Source organism: Alosa pseudoharengus, unplaced genomic scaffold (assembly GCF_046254945.1).
Source record: "Alosa pseudoharengus isolate Yale_2024_CS ecotype anadromous, Long Island Sound unplaced genomic scaffold, YU_APseudo_1.1 YU_APseudo_1.1_scf_20, whole genome shotgun sequence".
Taxonomy (NCBI): Eukaryota; Metazoa; Chordata; class Actinopteri; order Clupeiformes; family Clupeidae; genus Alosa; species Alosa pseudoharengus.
This window is the reverse complement of record NW_027468664.1, coordinates 10,944,853-10,964,576: the sequence shown is the minus strand read 5'-3', so window position 1 is coordinate 10,964,576 and position 19,724 is coordinate 10,944,853. Positions and strand designations below refer to the sequence as shown.

General features: G+C 43.3%; 1 protein-coding gene across 4 annotated transcripts in view; it reads left to right on the top strand.

Moving 5' to 3' along the window:
- The first annotated feature begins 439 nt into the window (after positions 1-439).
- Positions 440-19,724, top strand: part of LOC143136075 (CCR4-NOT transcription complex subunit 2-like) — a 39,246-nt gene continuing 19,961 nt past the window's right edge. Inside the window, exons 1-2 of one of the 4 annotated variants that reach the window (XM_076296557.1) lie at positions 440-496; positions 17,278-17,400. In XM_076296557.1, coding sequence (XP_076152672.1) covers positions 17,290-17,400 — 111 coding nt within the window. In that variant the 5' untranslated portion in view covers positions 440-496; positions 17,278-17,289. Of the gene's footprint in view, positions 497-623; positions 868-17,277; positions 17,401-19,724 lie in introns of those variants that run through there. The other 3 variants (XM_076296558.1, XM_076296555.1, XM_076296556.1) reach the window with 3 other exon arrangements.

Here is a 19,724-nt window from a genome sequence, read left to right as displayed (position 1 = left end):
AGGCCAAAGTGAGAGATTTAAATTTAATTCTGGTTACTATAGGGAGCCATGAGAGTAACTAGGAGAGGACTACATATGTCCTAATCAGTTGTAATGATCTTATTACACAAGCAGGTAAGCCAGCTAATAGTGAATTACAATACTACTACTACTACTAATATTACTAGCCTACTACTATTACTAGGCCCTACCACTACTAATGTTGATGTTTTATTATAGTAGCCTAGTAGGCCTATTGCTGCTGCAGATGATGACATTATTGTTGTTGTTGACATTATTGTAGGCTAAATAATCATTGTTGTTACTATTATAATTATTAATATCAGTATTGCTATCTAAACGATTTTATACTGGTTGGCAACTGCAAAGGTTGCGCCTGAGAAATTGCTTTGGAGGTCGAGGTGAGGTCAGAGGGTAAAGGCCATTCACCCAGCATCCTCAGTTGTGGAATACACACAGCCATCTTGGATCTACGAGAAGAAGAGAAATTAATGCGGTGAGTTTTTTTTCTCCGATTTTTTCCGCAACAGTATCCATTTTAGTCAATAAGGATATAGATGCACGGCGAACCCGAAATATTTCGGTACTTAATGATGTAAATTTTGTGTTATTTTGTCCGGTCGGTGGGCCACAACCGATTGGTAGGTTTATCGCTTGTAGTTTTTGTCTCGGCTGTATAATTCGAGAGGGACCGAGGACCTTGGACGGAGCCATAACAGGCCCAATACAGCGGCTAACGATAGCAGGGCTTCGTTGTAATCAAGCTGTTAAAGCTACCTCGCTAGCTTAGATTTAAAAAAAGGGAGCGAAATAGTAAGCTAGGCTATCATGCTAAGATTTGGGAACAGAAACCCACCAGGGCCTTTGGTAGGTAAGATTAGCTTTACTGGTCTGGCTACTTAGCCGTCTAGCCATCCAACCTGGTCCCTCACCATTGCAAGTGCTATGTTAGCTATTGCTTATTATGTTGATTATGAAGCCATGAAGTTCCTAATCAAAATCTTACTCAAATTGATTGGTTGGTATATCGTTATGCTTTTTGAAGAATGCAATGAACCCAACGTAATTCGACTGTTTATCTGTGTGTAATCAAGTTTAATGTTTACTGAAATTTGCAGAAGTGCCAACTCTGTGTTCAATTTTAGCTGCAACAGCCAAATAATGTTAACGTTTTGATCGCTAGGTCGTTAGCCAAATAATTGTAATTTTAACGAGACCTAGCTAACTAGCCAACCCGTCCAGCCAGGTAATATCCGTTTTCCTAGCTCAGTGTATTGCAAGAAAGCTATGGTTTGCCACTTAACGTAGACAACAGCATGTAGAAATGATATAATGTTACACTTTTGGCTTTTGAATGTGTGTCCATTGAAACATTGTAGTATGATTTGTGGCTATAACGTTACCAGATTGTCACTGGCACGGGGTTGCAAAGTCAGCCACTCTGCATAACTAGGCTGTTAAGTTACTTTATTGTAGCCATCCCTAATGCAACTTATTGAAATCTAACATTTGGTAAATCCTGGTCTGTACGTTGTTGGTCACATATAGCTAACAAACAACCTACAGAGTTTTTGGCTAACCTTACAGGGGGGAGATATCGCTGTGTGCTAACGCTAGCTACTCATCTGGCAGACTAACGTTAACGAATGGCTATCTGACAAACGTTAACTGTTGATAAGGTTAGCTTTTTGGTAAACGTTTTTGCTTCATTACTGAAAACAGTTTAGGTGGACATGTGTTGATTGATGCAGTGGTTGACTTAGTCAGCGGGCTCATTACATCAGGAAATAGCCTTGTGAGTTGCTTGGTGGTAACCCACCTGGGGCACGTTAGCGGTAGCTTTAGGTAACGTTACGCTAATTCATTTTTTGCTGATTTAGCATTTACATGATTCAATATAATGTTATACAGTAACGTTATCTCCGACTTGCCAATAACCACGTCACCACTATTTAAAGTAATGTTACAGATGGTGAAGAGACCCCGGTTTTTAAACGTTAATGAGACAGCTCTGTTGGTTGTACTTGTGGCATTGGGGTTGTAATTCACGGAAGTTTGTAAGAACAAGAGAAACTAACGTTTTGATATAGTACGGTAAGATAACGGTTTTAATCATATGTGATAGTGGGAGTAAGCTAACGTAATAATAGTTAGTTTCTTATAATTATGTACCTATTGTACTTGTCCTCCCAAGTCATACCTCTGTGGCCTCGACTGATAGCCTATTTAGCAGTAGATAGTAAGACTATTTCATTGAGTTTGGCAGTAGGCATTCGGCTTCCTACTTGTTCCTTGGTATTGAGATTAGTCAACGGATGCTGTGTTTGAGGAATTTGTTACAGTTGAGGAATGACAACTGAAGTATGCCATCTTTACCTCGAAATTTGCCCTGTGTAAGCCTTCTGTCTATTGGACATAATATTTAACATTAGCTTTCACTGCCAAACCTGAACCAAATTTTAAGGAGAGAACTATGTGAGACTAGTGAGAACTATGGGCAGTGCATTTATCTTGGCTTTTCTTTCTCACCAAAGCTATATTTCTGCATGATGAACAAATATTTTTTATAGATTGTGTGCAATCAACTGTGCCAAGACTAGTCTACAACATGTCTTTGTCTGTTATGCATAGTTGCCATTACCCATGTACTGTCAGTTTCAAAGGGGGCTGTTTTACTTTTTATATTAGGCTAGTGGGAGTATGAGGGACACACTGCTGGCTTTGATCTAAAAACAGTACATAGTGAAAAATCAAGGTGAATGCCAGGTAGGGAATCCCATCTGAATGTAACGATGAAAAGCGGTTGTTCCCTGGAAGGCTTACAGTGTGACTGCATCAAACCAGGCAGTCTTAGAAGTTACATGCATCAGAGCACTGATGATGTGTTTCGCCACAGCTTTGTTTTTACATTCTAAATTGGTTAAGGAGTATTCACAGAAATCTGTGATCAGTCTCCTTGCTGGTCTTCTTCATTCTCTCTCTCTCTCTCTCACTCACACACACACACTCTTACACACACACACACTTGCACTCACTTTCTCTGCATACTGTTGGCATGCAACCTATCCACTTCTACCCTCCTAATTTATTAAATATCCAAATCAGCTTCAGCTGTGACTAAAGACTTTCCCACAGCAGAGCAGATGAATTGCGGCTCTTTTGTCCAAGCCAGGAGGGCACCATGTAATGAGTGGAAGAGATGTTTGCCAGCTTCCCAGAGACCCCATGCTTCTCATCCGTCTTGTCCCTGTATGTTCGTTATATCACTTCTGACATCATTTAGACGAGCATCAGCGTCCGTTTGTCCCCAAGGGATTCTCGCTGGTGATTTAAGAAAGGAAGAATTCCTCCTCTCTCTCTCTCTCTCTCTCTCTCTCTCTCTCTCTCTGTGGATTGCTCTGTGAAAAGATTGATTGCTCGGAGCCAGGAAAATATCCTCAGCACCCCATCCTTTCACTGCCCACTGTCACATACAGTGAAACAACAGTCACAACTGAAAGATGTCCTAAATTTCATGCCCAAGTTTAATTTTAGAGACTATTAAGTCCTGAATTCAGTGGTGGTTTTGCTGGGTATATGGAGCTGGGAGATTACAGAGCCTGAACACAGTGTGGAATATATGCTGCTTGTTTTTTCTTGTCAGGGACAGCCCATGTTGTTTTTTGGTAAATTTTAGTTTGTTTCATTCTCTCTGTGCAGGTCAAAACATCAGTAAATGGTGACTGGTGTATTAATGGACTTTTCTGGTTCTCGCTCACCCACACACACACACACGTTTAATTGTTTTTGTTGATACATCCAGATATACCCATCAGCTAATGGATGTTATACATCCCTTCCTGATTAAGGCAGACTAATAATGCACGATGGCCAAAGGTGTGGAAAGATTTTCTGTCACTGTGTTAAGGGAAAGCCCTCAGGTGCCTTAAGATGAGTTTTCTCTCTTCCAGCATTGCCATGCAGGGCAGAATTTCAGCAGCAATAAACACGGCAATATATTTACACAACTAATAAAATATGATATGGGGGGGGGGGACACTGCCATCCCTGGAATACTTGTTAACCTGACTTCTTTGTAGGCTCAGCATAGCCTACCTCGTTCAGCAAGTTTTTATTCTGAAAATTGTGAGTGAAGAGTCACAATTGAGCCTTAGCCTGTTCCAATATTAAGTAAAGGAAATGCAAAATGTTCCAGAAGTCACTTTCAATTTGAAGTCAATTACCCACGTGTGTGTGCGTGTGCGTGTCCACTCTCAAAGTATCCTCATCAGTACGATCACACAGCTCCCCACATCGCGTTCCATCCACCTGACTTTGCAAGAGGTTGCTCTGCGTAGGGGGTTGGAATCAATCGATCATTAAGTCTGTATGAACACCATTTCTATTTCAAGCTCGTTTGAGAGGGATTGGATTTGTTGGCTCTCCCTGCTGAGGTACTTTTTGTAACTAACAAAGCGTTAGCCGGGCAAGGCTTGTATTAGGCCGACCCCACTGGGAGCCCGCCACTGTGGGCTTTTGGTAAGGATGAGACACAGGGTTGCACAAGGTTGTTTTGTTCTTGGCCCTGGGAGATGGAAATCTTAGCTGGCCTTCATTCAGTTATCTGAATGTGAAGGCCTCCCAGAGAGATGACATCTAGGAAAAGTGTTCATGTTTGTATGCATTTTGAAAGACAACATTAACAGTGTTTTCTCTTACTTAGCTAGATTAGGAGAAATTCATTGCAAACATCTATTTCAGGTAGAAGGCCTACCTGACAATATGTCTGCTCCTTAAAGTGCTTGTGTGAAAAAGTCTGAAAAGAAAGACATTTGTGTATCATCTTTTCCACTTAATTTAGTGTTGACATCTGGGATTACGATGGCAGAAAGCACCTTGTTTAAGACTGTTAATTTTAAGCAACCTAAAGCTACATCCATAGGACCACTGAAAGCAATGCCTTGTGCTCACTTGGCTTAATATGGTGATTTGTGACCTCACAGTCAAATGCAAGAAGAGTCAATGCAACCAGTGTTTGTTACAGGTTTATCAAGCAGATGTTGTAGGCTACAGTTTTGTGCAATGCACTTTGAAGTACTTTTCTCTCAACTGAAATAACAGCATCTAGGACGCCTGCATTATAATCCTCAAACTATGGCATTTTCAATTCCCCCTGCCCACCCCCATGTTTGTGGAGTCTAGACAGGGCATGACGCCCATTGAATGAATACAGTTGACCTGTTTGTCTTGTTTGACTTGTTTACTTTGACTTGTTTACTTATGTCCAGTATTTTGCATAGTGCACATGTAAACATTCACCGGCCACTGACTTCACTCCGCCCATGGTGTATTTTGATTGTGAAATGTCATTTGCGATGCTGCTCTGCATCAGTGGAGAGTAAGCCTACCCTCAAACCAGTTATTCCCCCTGGGGATGCCTCATTGTTTCAACTTGCCCTGTTCGACCAAGTTCCTAATGGTCTTTGTCCTCATAGCCAAGGAGGTGATAAGGACTTGGGGGAGAGCCTAAATCTTTTTAGCCTCTTGAATGTTGTTGGTGTTCGAGTGTGGCACTTCAGTCTCCCATTGTAAATCCAGTGGCCCTCTATGTGAAGTGGTCAGAGTAGCAATGTTTATTTCTTTCTTTCTATCACTGGCTAAATTTAGTCTCTCCTTTGTTGACATTTTTCTGGTTCAGCTCTACAGTGTATTTTATTAGAACCCTCCATGCCCAAAGCCATGTCCAGACAAGTTGCTATAGAGTGGTGAAGTCCCGCCCCTTTCAAAAAAAATTGAACGGCAGTCTATGGCGAAAAAGAAATTATTTTCTGGTCCCGGTTGACTTGTGCCTTGAATTACCCATATGATGTTTGTCAATTTTAAAGGCAATTTTTCATGTAGACATTTGCAGTTTGTTTCGTAACTATTGAATTACAACATTGTGAAAGATCGTAATTCCAACTACTACAAACCCATAAGTCGCGCTAGTGACGTTAGCTCATTCACAGCCACACTAGATTGTACAAGCATACCAGCAACAGGTCTTAATTGGGCTTTCCTTGCCGAAGAAAATACCATGAGTCAGAGCATTAAACACATCAGGTAAGTTGTATTCGTCCATAGACTGTACATTACATACTGTTAAGTGACATAGCAGGCAGCAAGATGCAACCGTTAACTAGCATAACAGCTCTTATCGTTTCATTACGTTGGTGACGTACATCATTCGAGACGAGAAATGTAGTCCACTGAGTGGATTCGCACAAAACCAACATAACTTTTGAAGTCTATCGAACAACAGTACTCTCTTGACGTGAAAAATTATCATTTAAATTCACACACATCATATGTGAAATTTGTGGCACAATTCAAACTGGACCAAAAAATAATTGTTATCTCTCCATTAACTCCCGTTCATAATTTTTTGAAAGATAGGTCCCATGGACCGGAAGTAGAAGGGGCGGGACTTCACCACTCTATGGAGGAAAAACTGTGTTTCAATTCCAATTGGGATGAAACATTGACTGGTCAGTGCTCTGCAGTCAAGAGCAGCCCATTGTTTTCTAATACCTCGCCTTCCCCACACTGCACGTGTCTGCTCTGACCCAGTCTTTAGGTCTGCCAGAACAGCCTTCAAGCATTGGACCAAGTCCAGCGGATGTGAAGTATTGTTCACTCCCGGCACAGCGGCTAAGGGATCCGTTTATTGATGGGGTGAAGGCAATCCAGCACAGCTTAGTTCTCAGTGAAAGACCATTTTTAATTGTATGGAAATATTATAGGCCCATTTTTGCAGACTTGACCATGCATTCATCAAATCGATCACTATTCACTTGTATATTTGGAGCACCCTCCTTTGAAGGCAAAATATTGAGGTTTAACCTACATCTGCCACTCAAGTTACTAGGCAAGTGCAGTGTCACATGGTCCTGAGATTCTGTTGAACGGGTCCTTCACTGTCAAGAGGGATTTTGGGTTGTATGTGAACTGTCTAGAGAATCCCTCTGACCGCCCTCTTTCTCATCTCAGGAGCTAGTCTCCAGCTTTGACAGGCCTGCTAAATAATTAAGTGTCTGATCTCAAGCCATATGTTGGATTGAATGTATCTATCCATGTTGTATCATTGTTTCATCATTGTCCTGCTAGGATGAGGAGGGCTTGCAGATATATCAGATTTTTCCCTTTTGCACACTTCTATGCACTGAAGCAGCCATTAATATTGGACGAGAATTTGACAGCGAATGAAAATATAGGCCTACTCGGGTGTACAGAAATTCATGAGTATCTTCCAAGAAGGTAGAGAAATATAAACCTGTCACCTGGGACTTTCTCCTGTCAAAAGAGATTGACGTCACTGCATGACAGACAGCGTGCTTCAGTGGTCGCTGTGCTGTGGGCATTCAGGGCAGGAACACAAGGGAAAGCGCACTCTCCGGTTTTGGAACTTGGCAGCCTTCCAAAGCCAAGTGGTTGATTTGGCATTGCAGTGGAATGGTAAGGAGAAGGGAGATTCAGAAGTAAAGATCCTTTCTGGAATATTGCAGTTCATAACATTTAGTGTGAGAACTATCTGGAGAGAAAAAAAACTTCCACTGTGGAAAGTTTGCTATGACCCTTGAAATAGGAATTAGTCTATCAGATGTGGCTGTTTGAGACCAGTGTTTTAAACTTCCACTGCTGCCAAGAGCTGTATAACAATAAAGAATTTGTGTTGTCCAGAGAGGAGAACAGAAGCAGGCTAGACCAACCTTTGCCATGGCTACGAGATTTAGGCTTCACCACACTGTGTTTCTGTGTTTGGGGTATTTCCTGTTTAGAGAATTCGGCAGTGCCAAAAAATGTGTCAACCATTATCTTGGTTTCTTGTTATTCTCTGATCATAGATCATTTCTGTTCTGATGGAAGTGCCATAGCTCTGCACAGAACTGAGGGCAGTCAGCACTCACATAGGCCATGTAAGGTTATAACCATTGTCTCTAATTTCTTTAGAAATGTCAGATTAGCTGAAATGGAGTTTGTCGGCCTCCTAATTTAATGTAATTTAACATGATCTTTTGACCACCACAATGGATTCATGATTGGACCCGTCTGGAAGTTTTACTCTGCACTCAGTGTAAGCACTGAGAATATGACACTTAACGCTAAGGACTGACATTTATTTTGTTCATATGCACACACACTGGTCATATAGAGTTCAGTGGACAGTTTTGATTTTGCTCGACTCGTCACGCAACTTGATTGACAGGGCCCTTAATTTTCTTAGCAGAAAACAAAAGCCTTGACCAAGTGATTTAGCCTACCTTCCAAAAACTCAAAAAAATCTTTCACTCTCTTCTGCTAACCTGTGTGAATCCCCGAGACCAAGAAGGCTATGTGGATCATTACAGTAGAGCCATATTCATTTCACCAGGCTCTGCTGCTCCTTGGTACAGTGCCAAACAGTGGTCGACTTGGAGAGAGAGAGATGGAGAGTGGGTGGGTATCTTGAGCCCTGGCTCTTAATCAGGGGAAAGCTCCACGTGTCGCCGCTGATTCATGTTCCGGCGAAGCGGTCCAGCTTTCATCATCTGTGCCGGAGGGAGAGGAGTCCTCTGCTTCTCATTGCTATGTGTTGCGCTGACACAGTTCTTCACCACCAGTCAAAGAAAAAGCGCTGTGCTGTGTCCTGCCTTTCCTAATGTGAAATATGCCCATCCTTAGCCTAGAAATCTAGACGCACCCTAGCGGCGGCAACTTAATTTGCTCAGCCTGCACGTCTAGTATCAAACCATAGGGATTTCTATTGGCTGACGCCGTAGACATCATCCAATCACAGCGCTCTATTTTGTTAGAGAGTCTTAAGGCGGGCTTAACAGGATAACGACCGTCCTGTGACGGTGAACAACAAGGAAGGTGGCTATGGCGAACGAAGAGCGGTTGTTTGAATCGGCATTGGCGTCAACTTTGGAGGAGTTGGACTTGTGCTTTTCTTTGAAAGTTGAGCAACACAATGCACTTAAGTCATTCCTTTCGAAGAAGGATGTATTTGCCGTTTTGCCGACCGGATACGGATATGGTCGTAGTGCTGGCCTATTGCATGCCTAGGCAGTTTGAAAGACAATTCTCCGCCCGCCCCTTGGATTGAGCGAGGTGAGCGAGGTGAGCCCCTCCTGCAAATCAGTTTGGTTTTTGTCACTGCAACCTGATTTGGGGGAGGAATACAATTGGTCAGTTGGTCAGGTGGTGGTCATTAGCCCATATTCAATGCCAGGCCTGTTGGGTTTCAGGCCCTAACACGCCCTGTGGTGTGTCCATGTCCACCACACCCCACTGACTTTGGGGTACTGAAGCGGCACTGAAGGAACAAGATGATCTGTGGTGTGGACTGTGTGTGGAGGCTCTCTTGCAGCCAGCTGGTCATTGTTAGATTCAGAGGAGCAGCAGGAGGAAAAGCTAGTGTGCCTGAAAAGGCGAGAAAAGGCATGTAGTGTGAGATGAGCCTCTCTCTCTCTCTCTCTCTCTCCCTCCCTCCCTCCCTCTCCATCTCTCTCTCTCTCTCTCTCTCTCTCTCTCTCTCCCTCACTATTGCTCCATCTCTCTGTTCCGCCCTACTATTCATCTGTCTTCTGTATTCGGTCTTACATTTTCTCTTTCAATCTCTCACCCTCTATTCCTCTCTTCCTTCCTTCCTCCCTCTCTCTCACACTCACTCCCTCTTTCTCTCTTTCTCTCACTCACTCTTGTTCCATCTCTCTGTTCCGCCCTACTATTAATCATCCTTTCTGTCTTACATTCTCTTATCTCATCTCTTCAATCTCTCACCCTCTGTTCCTCTCTCTCTCTCTCTCTCCTTTATCGGGTAGGCTTCATCATGCCCAGGGGAAGAATCTCTTCTCTTTGGCCAGATTTTGAGATTTGGGTCATCGTTTGCCTTTCAGCCCTCATTCCCTCCACCCTCTGTTCCAACCACCAAGCTCAACATCTGGGCCAATCGGGGCACAGCACATCTGGTCTCACAGAAGACGGGGCATAGAGTGCAGTAGCTGGAGGAAATTAGGGGTGTGTGTGTGTGTTTTCTATCTGTCTTACCTCCTGGCAGCCTTCACACACACCCACTTTGAACACACACCCATGTCTCTGTCACAGACCCGTCTGTGTATGTGGATGGAGGGCAAGCATTTTGTTGGCAGCGTGCCCACCTCCATGGCTCCTGGGCCTGCCAGGTCCTTACTCATCCGCAGGACAGAGCTGCACAGCTGATGTTGAGTGGGTATTATATGCGCGAGTGGGGCCATGAATACATTTGCATCTGTTTACGTTTTTAATGAAGAGCAGCTTAAGTGAAGGGCCATGTTACCAATGGCTTCCGGCAGCACGTGTCCGTGAAGTTGCCTTTACAATGCAGATATTCACTCTCGCTAAATACTTTGGAGCTCTGGCCTTGAAGTTGGGACCAGTTCTGCAACTGGTCTTTAGAAGGTTAAACCGTTTGCCTTCGAAGTACAGAAAGAATCCATGCTTAAACTTAACCTCTTTATGATATTTTGAATATCTAATGTGGTTAGAGTGCGTATTTTTTAAATAGTCATCTTTACAGAATAATGTTCCCAGGTGAATTATCGTACCATAAATGACTCGCCCTCTGACTGACTTTCTGGCAGTGACCTCGAAAATAAAATGGTTGTTATAGTACTTTTCCATAACCTCTACTTGCACCACTAGACTGAGGAGGCTTTGAGAGTTTGCATAATTGTGCAGTTGTTAATAGATGCACACACACACACACACACACACACACACACACACACACACACACACACACACACACACACACACACACACACACACACACACACACACACACACACACACACACACACACACACACACACACACACACACACACACTTCCCCACTAGCTTTTGGATCACGCTCCCCACCCAGGACTTTGTCAAATTATGCCACCCAGCCCTAGCTTCTACTCTCTGTAGCCCACCACTTTTTAGAAGGAAGATGATGTTGGACCTAGGGAAGTAAAAGGTGACTCATATTAAGAAGGATAAAGAAGGATATATGCCTTATCCCCTAGTTATGAAATCACCATTTTGCATTAAGGGGAGGGGTAGATTCAGATTAGGTAGAGAACACCGAGTTCTTGTGGCTGACAATGGCGTCTGGGGACTGTTGCCCTCCGTGTTGAGTGTGCCGTGTTCCTGAAAGGACGAGTGGGTTTTGTGTGATGTGTGTGGAGGTGGAATTTCAGCAAGCTGGGAGACCGCGTGTAGGCTCACCCATTGTGGCCAAGGCCTCAGAGCGGTCCACAGTGTGGCAGGCCTATCAGATAAGGGAATAAAGATGGGTGCTGTTTTCAGTGCTTGAGTGCTGAATTGTTGTCCGATGAGATTTCTGGGCTTACAGACGTAACCTTAACTGTCTACTTCTAACCTCTCAACTTCTAACCTCACTCACCCGTATATTGTTGGCTTAATCAGAAAGATAAAAAGATGAATGTATCTGATTATTGCTAATGCGTTTTGGCAGTTCTGTTTCACAGCCCACAATGGATGTGAACGTAGTCTATCCTCCCACAGCTGCCAGCAGCTTTGTTTCACTCTGACCTAATGCCTTGCTGTCATTGCATCACAGCTGTTACATAGGGCACACTACTGGGCGTATGGAGTGTGTACGTGTGTGTGTGTGTGTGTGTGTGTGTGTGGGAAGGAGATGATGTTGTCTGCAGATCTGCTGCACAGATGGCAACATTGTCTGCTTCTTCCACCCCCGAGAGGCCTTTATTTGTCTTAGGCTGCCAATGGCTGGTGGCTGCTCTCATTTACTGGGCTGCCATTGGCTGAAGAAAGCCCCTCCCTATTAACCCCCAGTCTGCGGTGAGGAACAGTGGATAATGTATAGAGAGTTGTTGGTCTGTTTTTTGTTTTGGTTGTACTTGTGGGTGTGATTGTCAGTAATTTTCGTGTGTGTGTGTTTTCTACTTATTGAAAAAAGCTTGAGCAATTACACGGCAAGCTATTGTGGGGGTTCTGCTATGAAAACTGTTTTACTGTCCAATTCCAGGAGAATATTTGTAATTTTCGCCATATTATAAAAGAGAACCCAGGGATGAGATGTAAAGTAACGCGTCAGCAAGACACTTGGCTTTTGAAAACGGGATGCCACACAGCCACACCTACTGTTCATTTATAGAACCAGATCCCACCCCACAAGACAACAAACCACACTGGTAGAAGTAGTGTAGATCCTGACACTTGGCTTTTAAAATTAGGAACGAAACTAGGTGCCACTCCTACTGTTCCTATTGAATACCACCCCACAAGAGGTACTTTTTCATATCTGACACATGCTGAGCACACAATCAGCCAAGAACTTCAGCAAGGAAGTCCAAGCACAGCCAATCACTTCTCAGCCAAGGACTTCAGCAGAATTCTCGTGGCTGATGGTTTACTGATGGGGATCTGTGTGAGGTAGAGTCTGTGCCAACTCCTGTGCCATTTCAGCAGCAGAGGCCTTGTCTTCCACCCACTGAGAAGGAGGTGCAGTTGGCTTTTACAGAGATGATGTGATTATGTAACCGTGAGGTCAGTTTGAACAGGATCAATTATACAGAGAGAGTTCAGCGCTCACCGAAATACAGAAAGCAGCGTGCTCTAGAATTTGATGTTTGAACTTTTTAAGAAACAGCTGCTTATGAGTCTCATAACAGTAGGCCTGGCAAATCTGCACAAGTTGTGATTCCAGCTTCAACTAGGTCTGATTAGTCAGTTGGTTGTGTATGATGACAGTGATGGCCTGAAGGTCTGTTTTTGCTTTGCAAACCCAAAGCAGTTGATACGTTTTTACTTTGTCTCCAAAAGACTTACCTTTCATCATCATTATATAATAAGAAACAGTCCTTGTTTTATGCAACATGTAACAGCATATTTCATGGAGATGTTGGTATTGTAATATGAGAACAAGGCTCTGTCAGTGTGCCATGAAGTTAGAACAAGCTGGCAGTGCTGTTGCTGGGGGATGGTACCACACTGGTTTAATCTGACTTACTAAGTGAGATTTGGTTTTCATATTTTAAGTATAGGACCCTGTATCATGTTATAGTTCAGGAACTCGCATCATATTTCCTGAAAGCTCTCGCGGGCTGTTTGACATGGCTTCCATGGGCCCCTTTATTGAACTGCATCTGTTTTACTTTGGAGTCCAACCTTCAAAGATCACAAGACTTTAAAGGACAATTCCGGCGCAAAATGAACCTATAGGGGTTAATAACACATGTGTACCGAGTTCGACCGTTCGCTGGGATTTGTTTTCATGCTAGTCGAATGTGACCAGTTTTATTGCAAACCGCTTATTAGCGTTTAACGCTAGCCTTCGGGGCACACGTACAGTAGAAATAAATCGCTATTTCTATACCACTAACAAGGCTCAAAATAGCACCACACTTACACAGTAGCATAATGAGGGTCTCTACATGTAAACCAAAGCATTGAGAACTTTGTAAGTGTACAGGCAGTTTATTAAAAAGAAACACATTACTGTTCACGTCTGGTTCACATACAGGCAGGCGATGTGAACTAAAATCAAACGTAATTTGCTCAATATAGGCCTATCAGAAATAATAGCTCCGATGTAACATAACTTGTATAGTGTACTTACTTAGTGGATCCATCTGGTCCCTCTGGTATGGATCGCCGCCGCCTGTGTGGTATTGACTACAGGTAGCTTCTAGCTCTCTCTCTCTCATATCCCTTTCACGGAGCTCCCGCAGCTCTTCGTTGGTATTCCGACTCGAAAAGATAAGGACGTCCAATAAGGGTTCATGCTCGATGTCTTCAAATTCGTTCAAATAACCTGCCATCTCTTATGTCTCCTGTTGCGTTCAGTGCTTCTCTTTTGCACAGTCCTTCTGCAACAACGTTTCACCCGAGATTCACTTCACATCCCAGAGTTCTGTTTAACCAAGGCGCCTGCCTGTATGTGAACCAGACGTCAACGGTAATGTGTTTCTTTTTAATAAACTGCCTGTACACTTACAAAGTTCTCAATGCTTCGGTTTACATGTAGAGACCCTCATTATGCTACTGTGTAAGTGTGGTGCTATTTTGAGCCTTGTTAGTGGTATAGAAATAGCGATTTCTTTCTACTGTATGTGTGCCCCGAAGGCTAGAGTTAAACGCTAATAAGCGGTTTGCAATAAAACTGGTAACATTCGACTAGCATGAAAACAAATCCCAGCGAACGGTCGAACTCGGTACACATGTGTTATTAACCCCTAGGTTCATTTTGCGCCGGAATTGTCCTTTAATTGCCATTTTGCTTTGCCGCCACAGATGTTACATCTGTGCCAGCACAATCAAAGACCCACAGCTGCCTCACATGGTCGCGTTCGGACACACACACACACACACACACACACACACACACACACACACACACACACACACACACACACACACACACACCATCACCAACAAAATGCAGTCTGAAGTGTAGATATGATTGTCTTTGCTGTACTGGTAAGAAGCCTAATCCTTGTTTACAAAATAAAGCAACCAAAGGTTACTTAATTTAATTTCATTCAGACAGATTTCTGAATCAATTAAGCTTGCTGTTCAGTGCAACTTCATGGTGCCTCACTTCAGCAGTAGCAGTTCTCTAGGAGTCTGATTACCATGGCTGTGTGTACTTCAGGAAGTGTCCATCTTAGGAGATACATGAATCTAATGAGTTCTAGTGTCCTCTCCCACACTTGAGCCTCCTGCAACTGGTGTGTCTCTGCCCTGGATGTATTTGTTAAGTGTGCTTGGTCAGAGGAAGAACAGAGGAAGGGATTGCATATTTCTTGATAAAACCACTAGACCGTATAAGCTTACATTGCTAACTAGCCCGTGATTTAATATGTTACCCTTCCAAGAGGCTGAGTGAGGCCTTAATTTCTGCCTTAATCTCTAAATGATTCCTTTTAGTGTATTTGTTTATTAGCTTTAAACTATTAGCATATATGTTTCATCCATGAGCTATTGATTAGTTACAATAGTGATGCATCACATGTTTCTTTTTTTTTTCTTAAAAGTCAAATACAACACCACGACACCTGCCTCAGTCAACATGACTCGCCTCATTTGCAGCATGTTGGGCTTGTCTCATGTAATTTCTCTCCCCATCTTTCACCCATGTAAGAAAATCAGTCCTGTGTTTGATGAGTGATCCATCTCCTCTTTATGCACAGCCAGATGTGCACAGTAATCTGAAAGGAATGAGCACTCGTCTGGGCTGTAGGCATCACGATCCTGGAAGAAGCAGTTTTGGCTAAGGCCACACAGTACAGGATCCAATACAAGAGTATCAAAAAAATGAGATAATCCACACACCAAATAGCTTACAAACAAACAAAAAAAAACTGTGAATGGGAGCTATTGTCATTATCGATATATTATCTTGAAAAGAGATTATGTGAAGCTGTACCTCACAGTGAAGAGGAGCATTTATTTTCTGTTTTTGTTTGTTTCGGTAATCCCTTGCTCCCCAGATATCCCTGACATCTCAGAGAATATAAATAAATAAACATAGCCATCTGTCCCTGGCTGTTAGTGCTAGCATTGCTCTTAAGCTCCCCTGCCACAGAGGCCTGTGCCAAAGCTGTGGGGACACAAAGCACAAGCGTCTCAACAAGCTACCCTGCCTCTCCATTCACGGTCTTCTGATGCTTTGCACAGTGCCTCCCTCAGTCCTCCAGAGCCTAGGGTGTTAAAGCTGATGCAGATCTTTTTCCTGTCTTCCAGTAACTAGGGATACATTGTCCCGAAATTGTCTATTTTAAATAGGCAATGTTTTTCTCCCAAATCACCTTGCATAATGATGTGCTTGGGACACATGTCTGAAGTAGAATTGCGTCGTGATTTGTGGTGTTCAATCCTGCAGATTTTCCAACTATTATTCTTGATCTAAAGCCTTTAGACTAAAGGAGATGCAAATGTGCACCACAAATGTGAGGGGGAAAGTGAAATGCGTAAGAACAAACAGTGTTGGGCTTCCCACAGACATCTCTGCCAAACTCTGCAAATGAAAACGCCACTGTAATCCCCTGTCTATATTTTTATATTCCCCCCCACACACACGTACCCCAAGTCCCGCAGCTCAGCCCAACAAGCTCTTGATTAGTGCCCCAGATTTAATGCTTAGCCAGCAAGGCCTTCCTTTTCATCTTTGTGCTCTTTCAAAGGTCGAGTCTGATTAAAAATTAAACTGCTTGCCTCCGCTTCATAAGTAACACTCCACCCCAATAATAAATGGAGCCTTGATCTGGTTCAGAGTGAATCCACTCACTTCCAGCAACTATAGACCAGACAAAGGGTGAACCAGGGCTTGCCCTTGTTAATATTTTAGAGAGAGTTTGTGAACTCGTGCGGTGGTTTGGTTTGGCGACGTGTCAAGTTTCACAAGCTAGGTAGTCCAGAAGCATTGCAGTGTGATGATGGAATTCGATTTTGTGATTAGGCTCTCTGAGACGTCAGTGGTAGCATCTTTGTCTCTCTTGCTTCTCCACAGCCCCATCCTCATCCGTTGTCATATGTGCAGCACGTCGGCTAAACAAAGAGCGTTGCCTTTTCTTTACAGCCAGGCAGCCTGGATAACAGATAATGCCTGATTCCTAAAGTGAAATGAAACGGTGGGGAAGAAAATCTTGCAGTCATGCTTTTTTGCATCTGTTTTATTTTGACAGTAATTTGCACGCACAGCAAGGAGCTGCAGTATAGGCTAATGTGTGTGCCTGTTTTGTTGTTGTTGTTGTTGTTGTTGCTTCCTCTATGACTTGTTCTTTATCTGCACACAGAAGCAGCTCATTAGACTCTTCTAGTGCTTGTAATGGCTGTGGACGGCCTGCCGTCCTCCGGTGCTGGTCTACTAAATCAAGCGCAGGGAGCTGGACTGGGAGGACTGGGGTTACGTTTTTTTTTGTGTCGAGAAGCCCGCGAGGAGGCAATGTGTTCCTTGGAGATAAGCCTCGTCCCCCACGAGTGCCGTCACCAGCACGCTGTTCTGGTCTCAGCCCTGCTATGCTTGCCGATGGGGCCCAGCCAGAGCCTCTCTTTCTGTCTTTCCCTGGCTGTTAAGCCAGCATCCCTGTTGGATGCTCAGTTTTGGCCATGGTAGTTAACTCCTCCAACCCCACCCTGCCCCGTCGTAGGCTTGCAGGAGTCGTTGTGCCCCACTGAAAATGAGCATCAATGATTCTTGCCGCGGTTAAAAAAGGAAAAAAGAAAAGAAACAAAAACAAAACCTCTTTTCCCTTTTTCCCCCCTGCAGGTGACAAACAGCATGTTTAGTGCTACAAGAAAGAAGTTTGTAGAGGGGGTCGAAAGTGACTACCCTGATGAAAGCATGTACTACGGCCAGCCATCGATGTTCCAACATCGATCAGAAAAAGACGTAAGTGTGCCACAGCATGTTCCAAAACCTTGGGGAGGGAAGGCCTCGTCCAAGGCAATGAGCGTCTGGAGGGTGTTTGTGTGTGTGGGGTGGGTGTGTGTAGGGGGCCTGCAAAGCTGTTCATGAAAAACCTCCCTTTCTGTTTGGAGGCTCTTTCATTGCCTTTTTCTCCCAAAAGGCAAGTTTGTTTTCTGTGTTGAAAAATAGTGCTGTTGTGATTCAGGTGAACACTGCTGTTATGATGATGTCTGGAAAGCGTTGTGTCTTGTGGGGAAAAAAATGTTAACTGAAACTGAAAATCTTATTTTTAGTTGCATGTTTTTTTGAATGTCATCACTAATGCAAGGCTGTAATTTTCACTATTTGCTGTCAACTATTAAATATCTGCACTGTGTGGGGTCAGCCTTTGTTTTTGTGTTGAAGTAGCTTCTCGCCCCATGACCTTCACTCAGGCAAGTTGACTTGGACTGGCACACAGAACTGTCCACTTTTCTGGGGGGGTTCTGTGGTGCAACTGGTTACAGCGCCCGTACCACATGTTCACAGGGATCCGGGTTCGAGTCCGGCCCCTCTCCCTCTCCCACTCGCTTTCTGTCACCTTCTCCAATGCCCTGTCAAAATTAAAGGCATAAAGCCCCCCCCCCCCCAAAAAAAAAAAATATATTGAACATTTCACCTTCTGCTGGCCACCTCATAGGCGTGGACTGTTTTGGAGGGTCAATCGGAGGTCACCTGTATAAGTCCTGCTATTGCTCGTTTCCCTCAAAAGGTCACAACCTCATTAGATATAAATGGTATCATGCGTGATGAGGATTACCTGCTGCTCCCTGTCAACTGATCTGTGTAAAGGCCTAAGTGCTGAGTGCAGAGATGTGGAGACTTGCGGGGCTTGCTATTACTCTCAGGCGAAACCGAAATGCCACCGCATTCATAGGTTTCATTGACGCATATTCGAGGCGACCTTGTCTTATTTATTTATTTTCTCTGACTTTTTTCTCGTGAGTAAATCCTGGGGTTGCGGATGCGGGATGCCCTGTCAGTGTAAATCTCGCTACTAATGCTCACACTCGTAAAAGACCTCGCTGCGTCGAGCAGTCGATGCAGCCACAGTCGGAATTGGCACAGCTGTTATCTGCTGGTAATACCCATCATAAAATATAGGTATAATTGGATATGTGTTGTCCTTCGATGGTAGTGCTGGGCGGTATGACCAAAAATGTATATCACTGTATTTTTCAAAATATATGACGGTATTTTTTTCCATGCATAATCAGATGTTCACAGCATTTTCTACAAGTTGGGAGAGGAATTGCTGCAGTACATTGAGTAAGGATGGTCTATGGTCTGTCATGATGTAGAATAACTTCACACTGACTAGTGGTAATGCAGTTTTGCATGGCCCCAGAAAATGATGCTGTTTACAAAGAGCCACTCATGATTCTAATGAAGAATCGAATCAGAATGCAAAGACAATTGCAGTCAAATACAGAACTTTTACTGTGCAAATTTCACAAACATTTTGTATAAAACCAATACAAAAAGTAGTGCAACTTGCAATAATTATACTTTTTTGAAAATTATACAATTTCAAATAAAACCTCTCTGCTAATATGCTTACTCTGTCAAATAGGCCTATCAGAAACATGCCTTATTGTTATTGTGTGGCTTACATGACGTTAGTGGTAGTCTAACGTTAACTTCATGTGGATGTCTTGTTAGCCTGCCATGAGCTTCGGTTTGGTTCGCTAGGCAAAACATTAACAAAGTTCGTTTTGGTTCACTGATGACAGTCAGGATAATTTCTAACTAGCCAGCTATTATTGCTCAGTGCATGTCTATAACATGCTTTACTTGCTACCTGGATAATTTCAGCGAATATTCTTAAGGTGAGATGAATGATAAGAACATTAAACTTCACTGTGTTCGGTGGGTTGCTAACTAACATCACCTACAAGCCAGCTAGTTACAGCTGTTAAACAATCTCAATAGAATTTTCGTGACGGTAAATCCCTTTCAATGCAGTAGCCTATCCCTTAACGTTTTTTCTTAACTAAAGAAACAATTTAAGGTATTCTGTGCAACACCCTTAAATAAACCCCCTACCTAAGGAGAAATTAAGCCTTAAGGATCATACTGGAAAAACTTAAGGTGTTTTGTGTTTACCCTCACTATGCCTCGCATTGGCACCATGCGTGCGTGTGAAGAAAGTCCTGTCTGAAACACTGTCGCGCGGCGCAGCGTTCCAAACGTTGTGTAATAAAATACACCGGTATGGCGGTATATAAAAAATTCATATCATAACGAATATATACACCGGTATACGG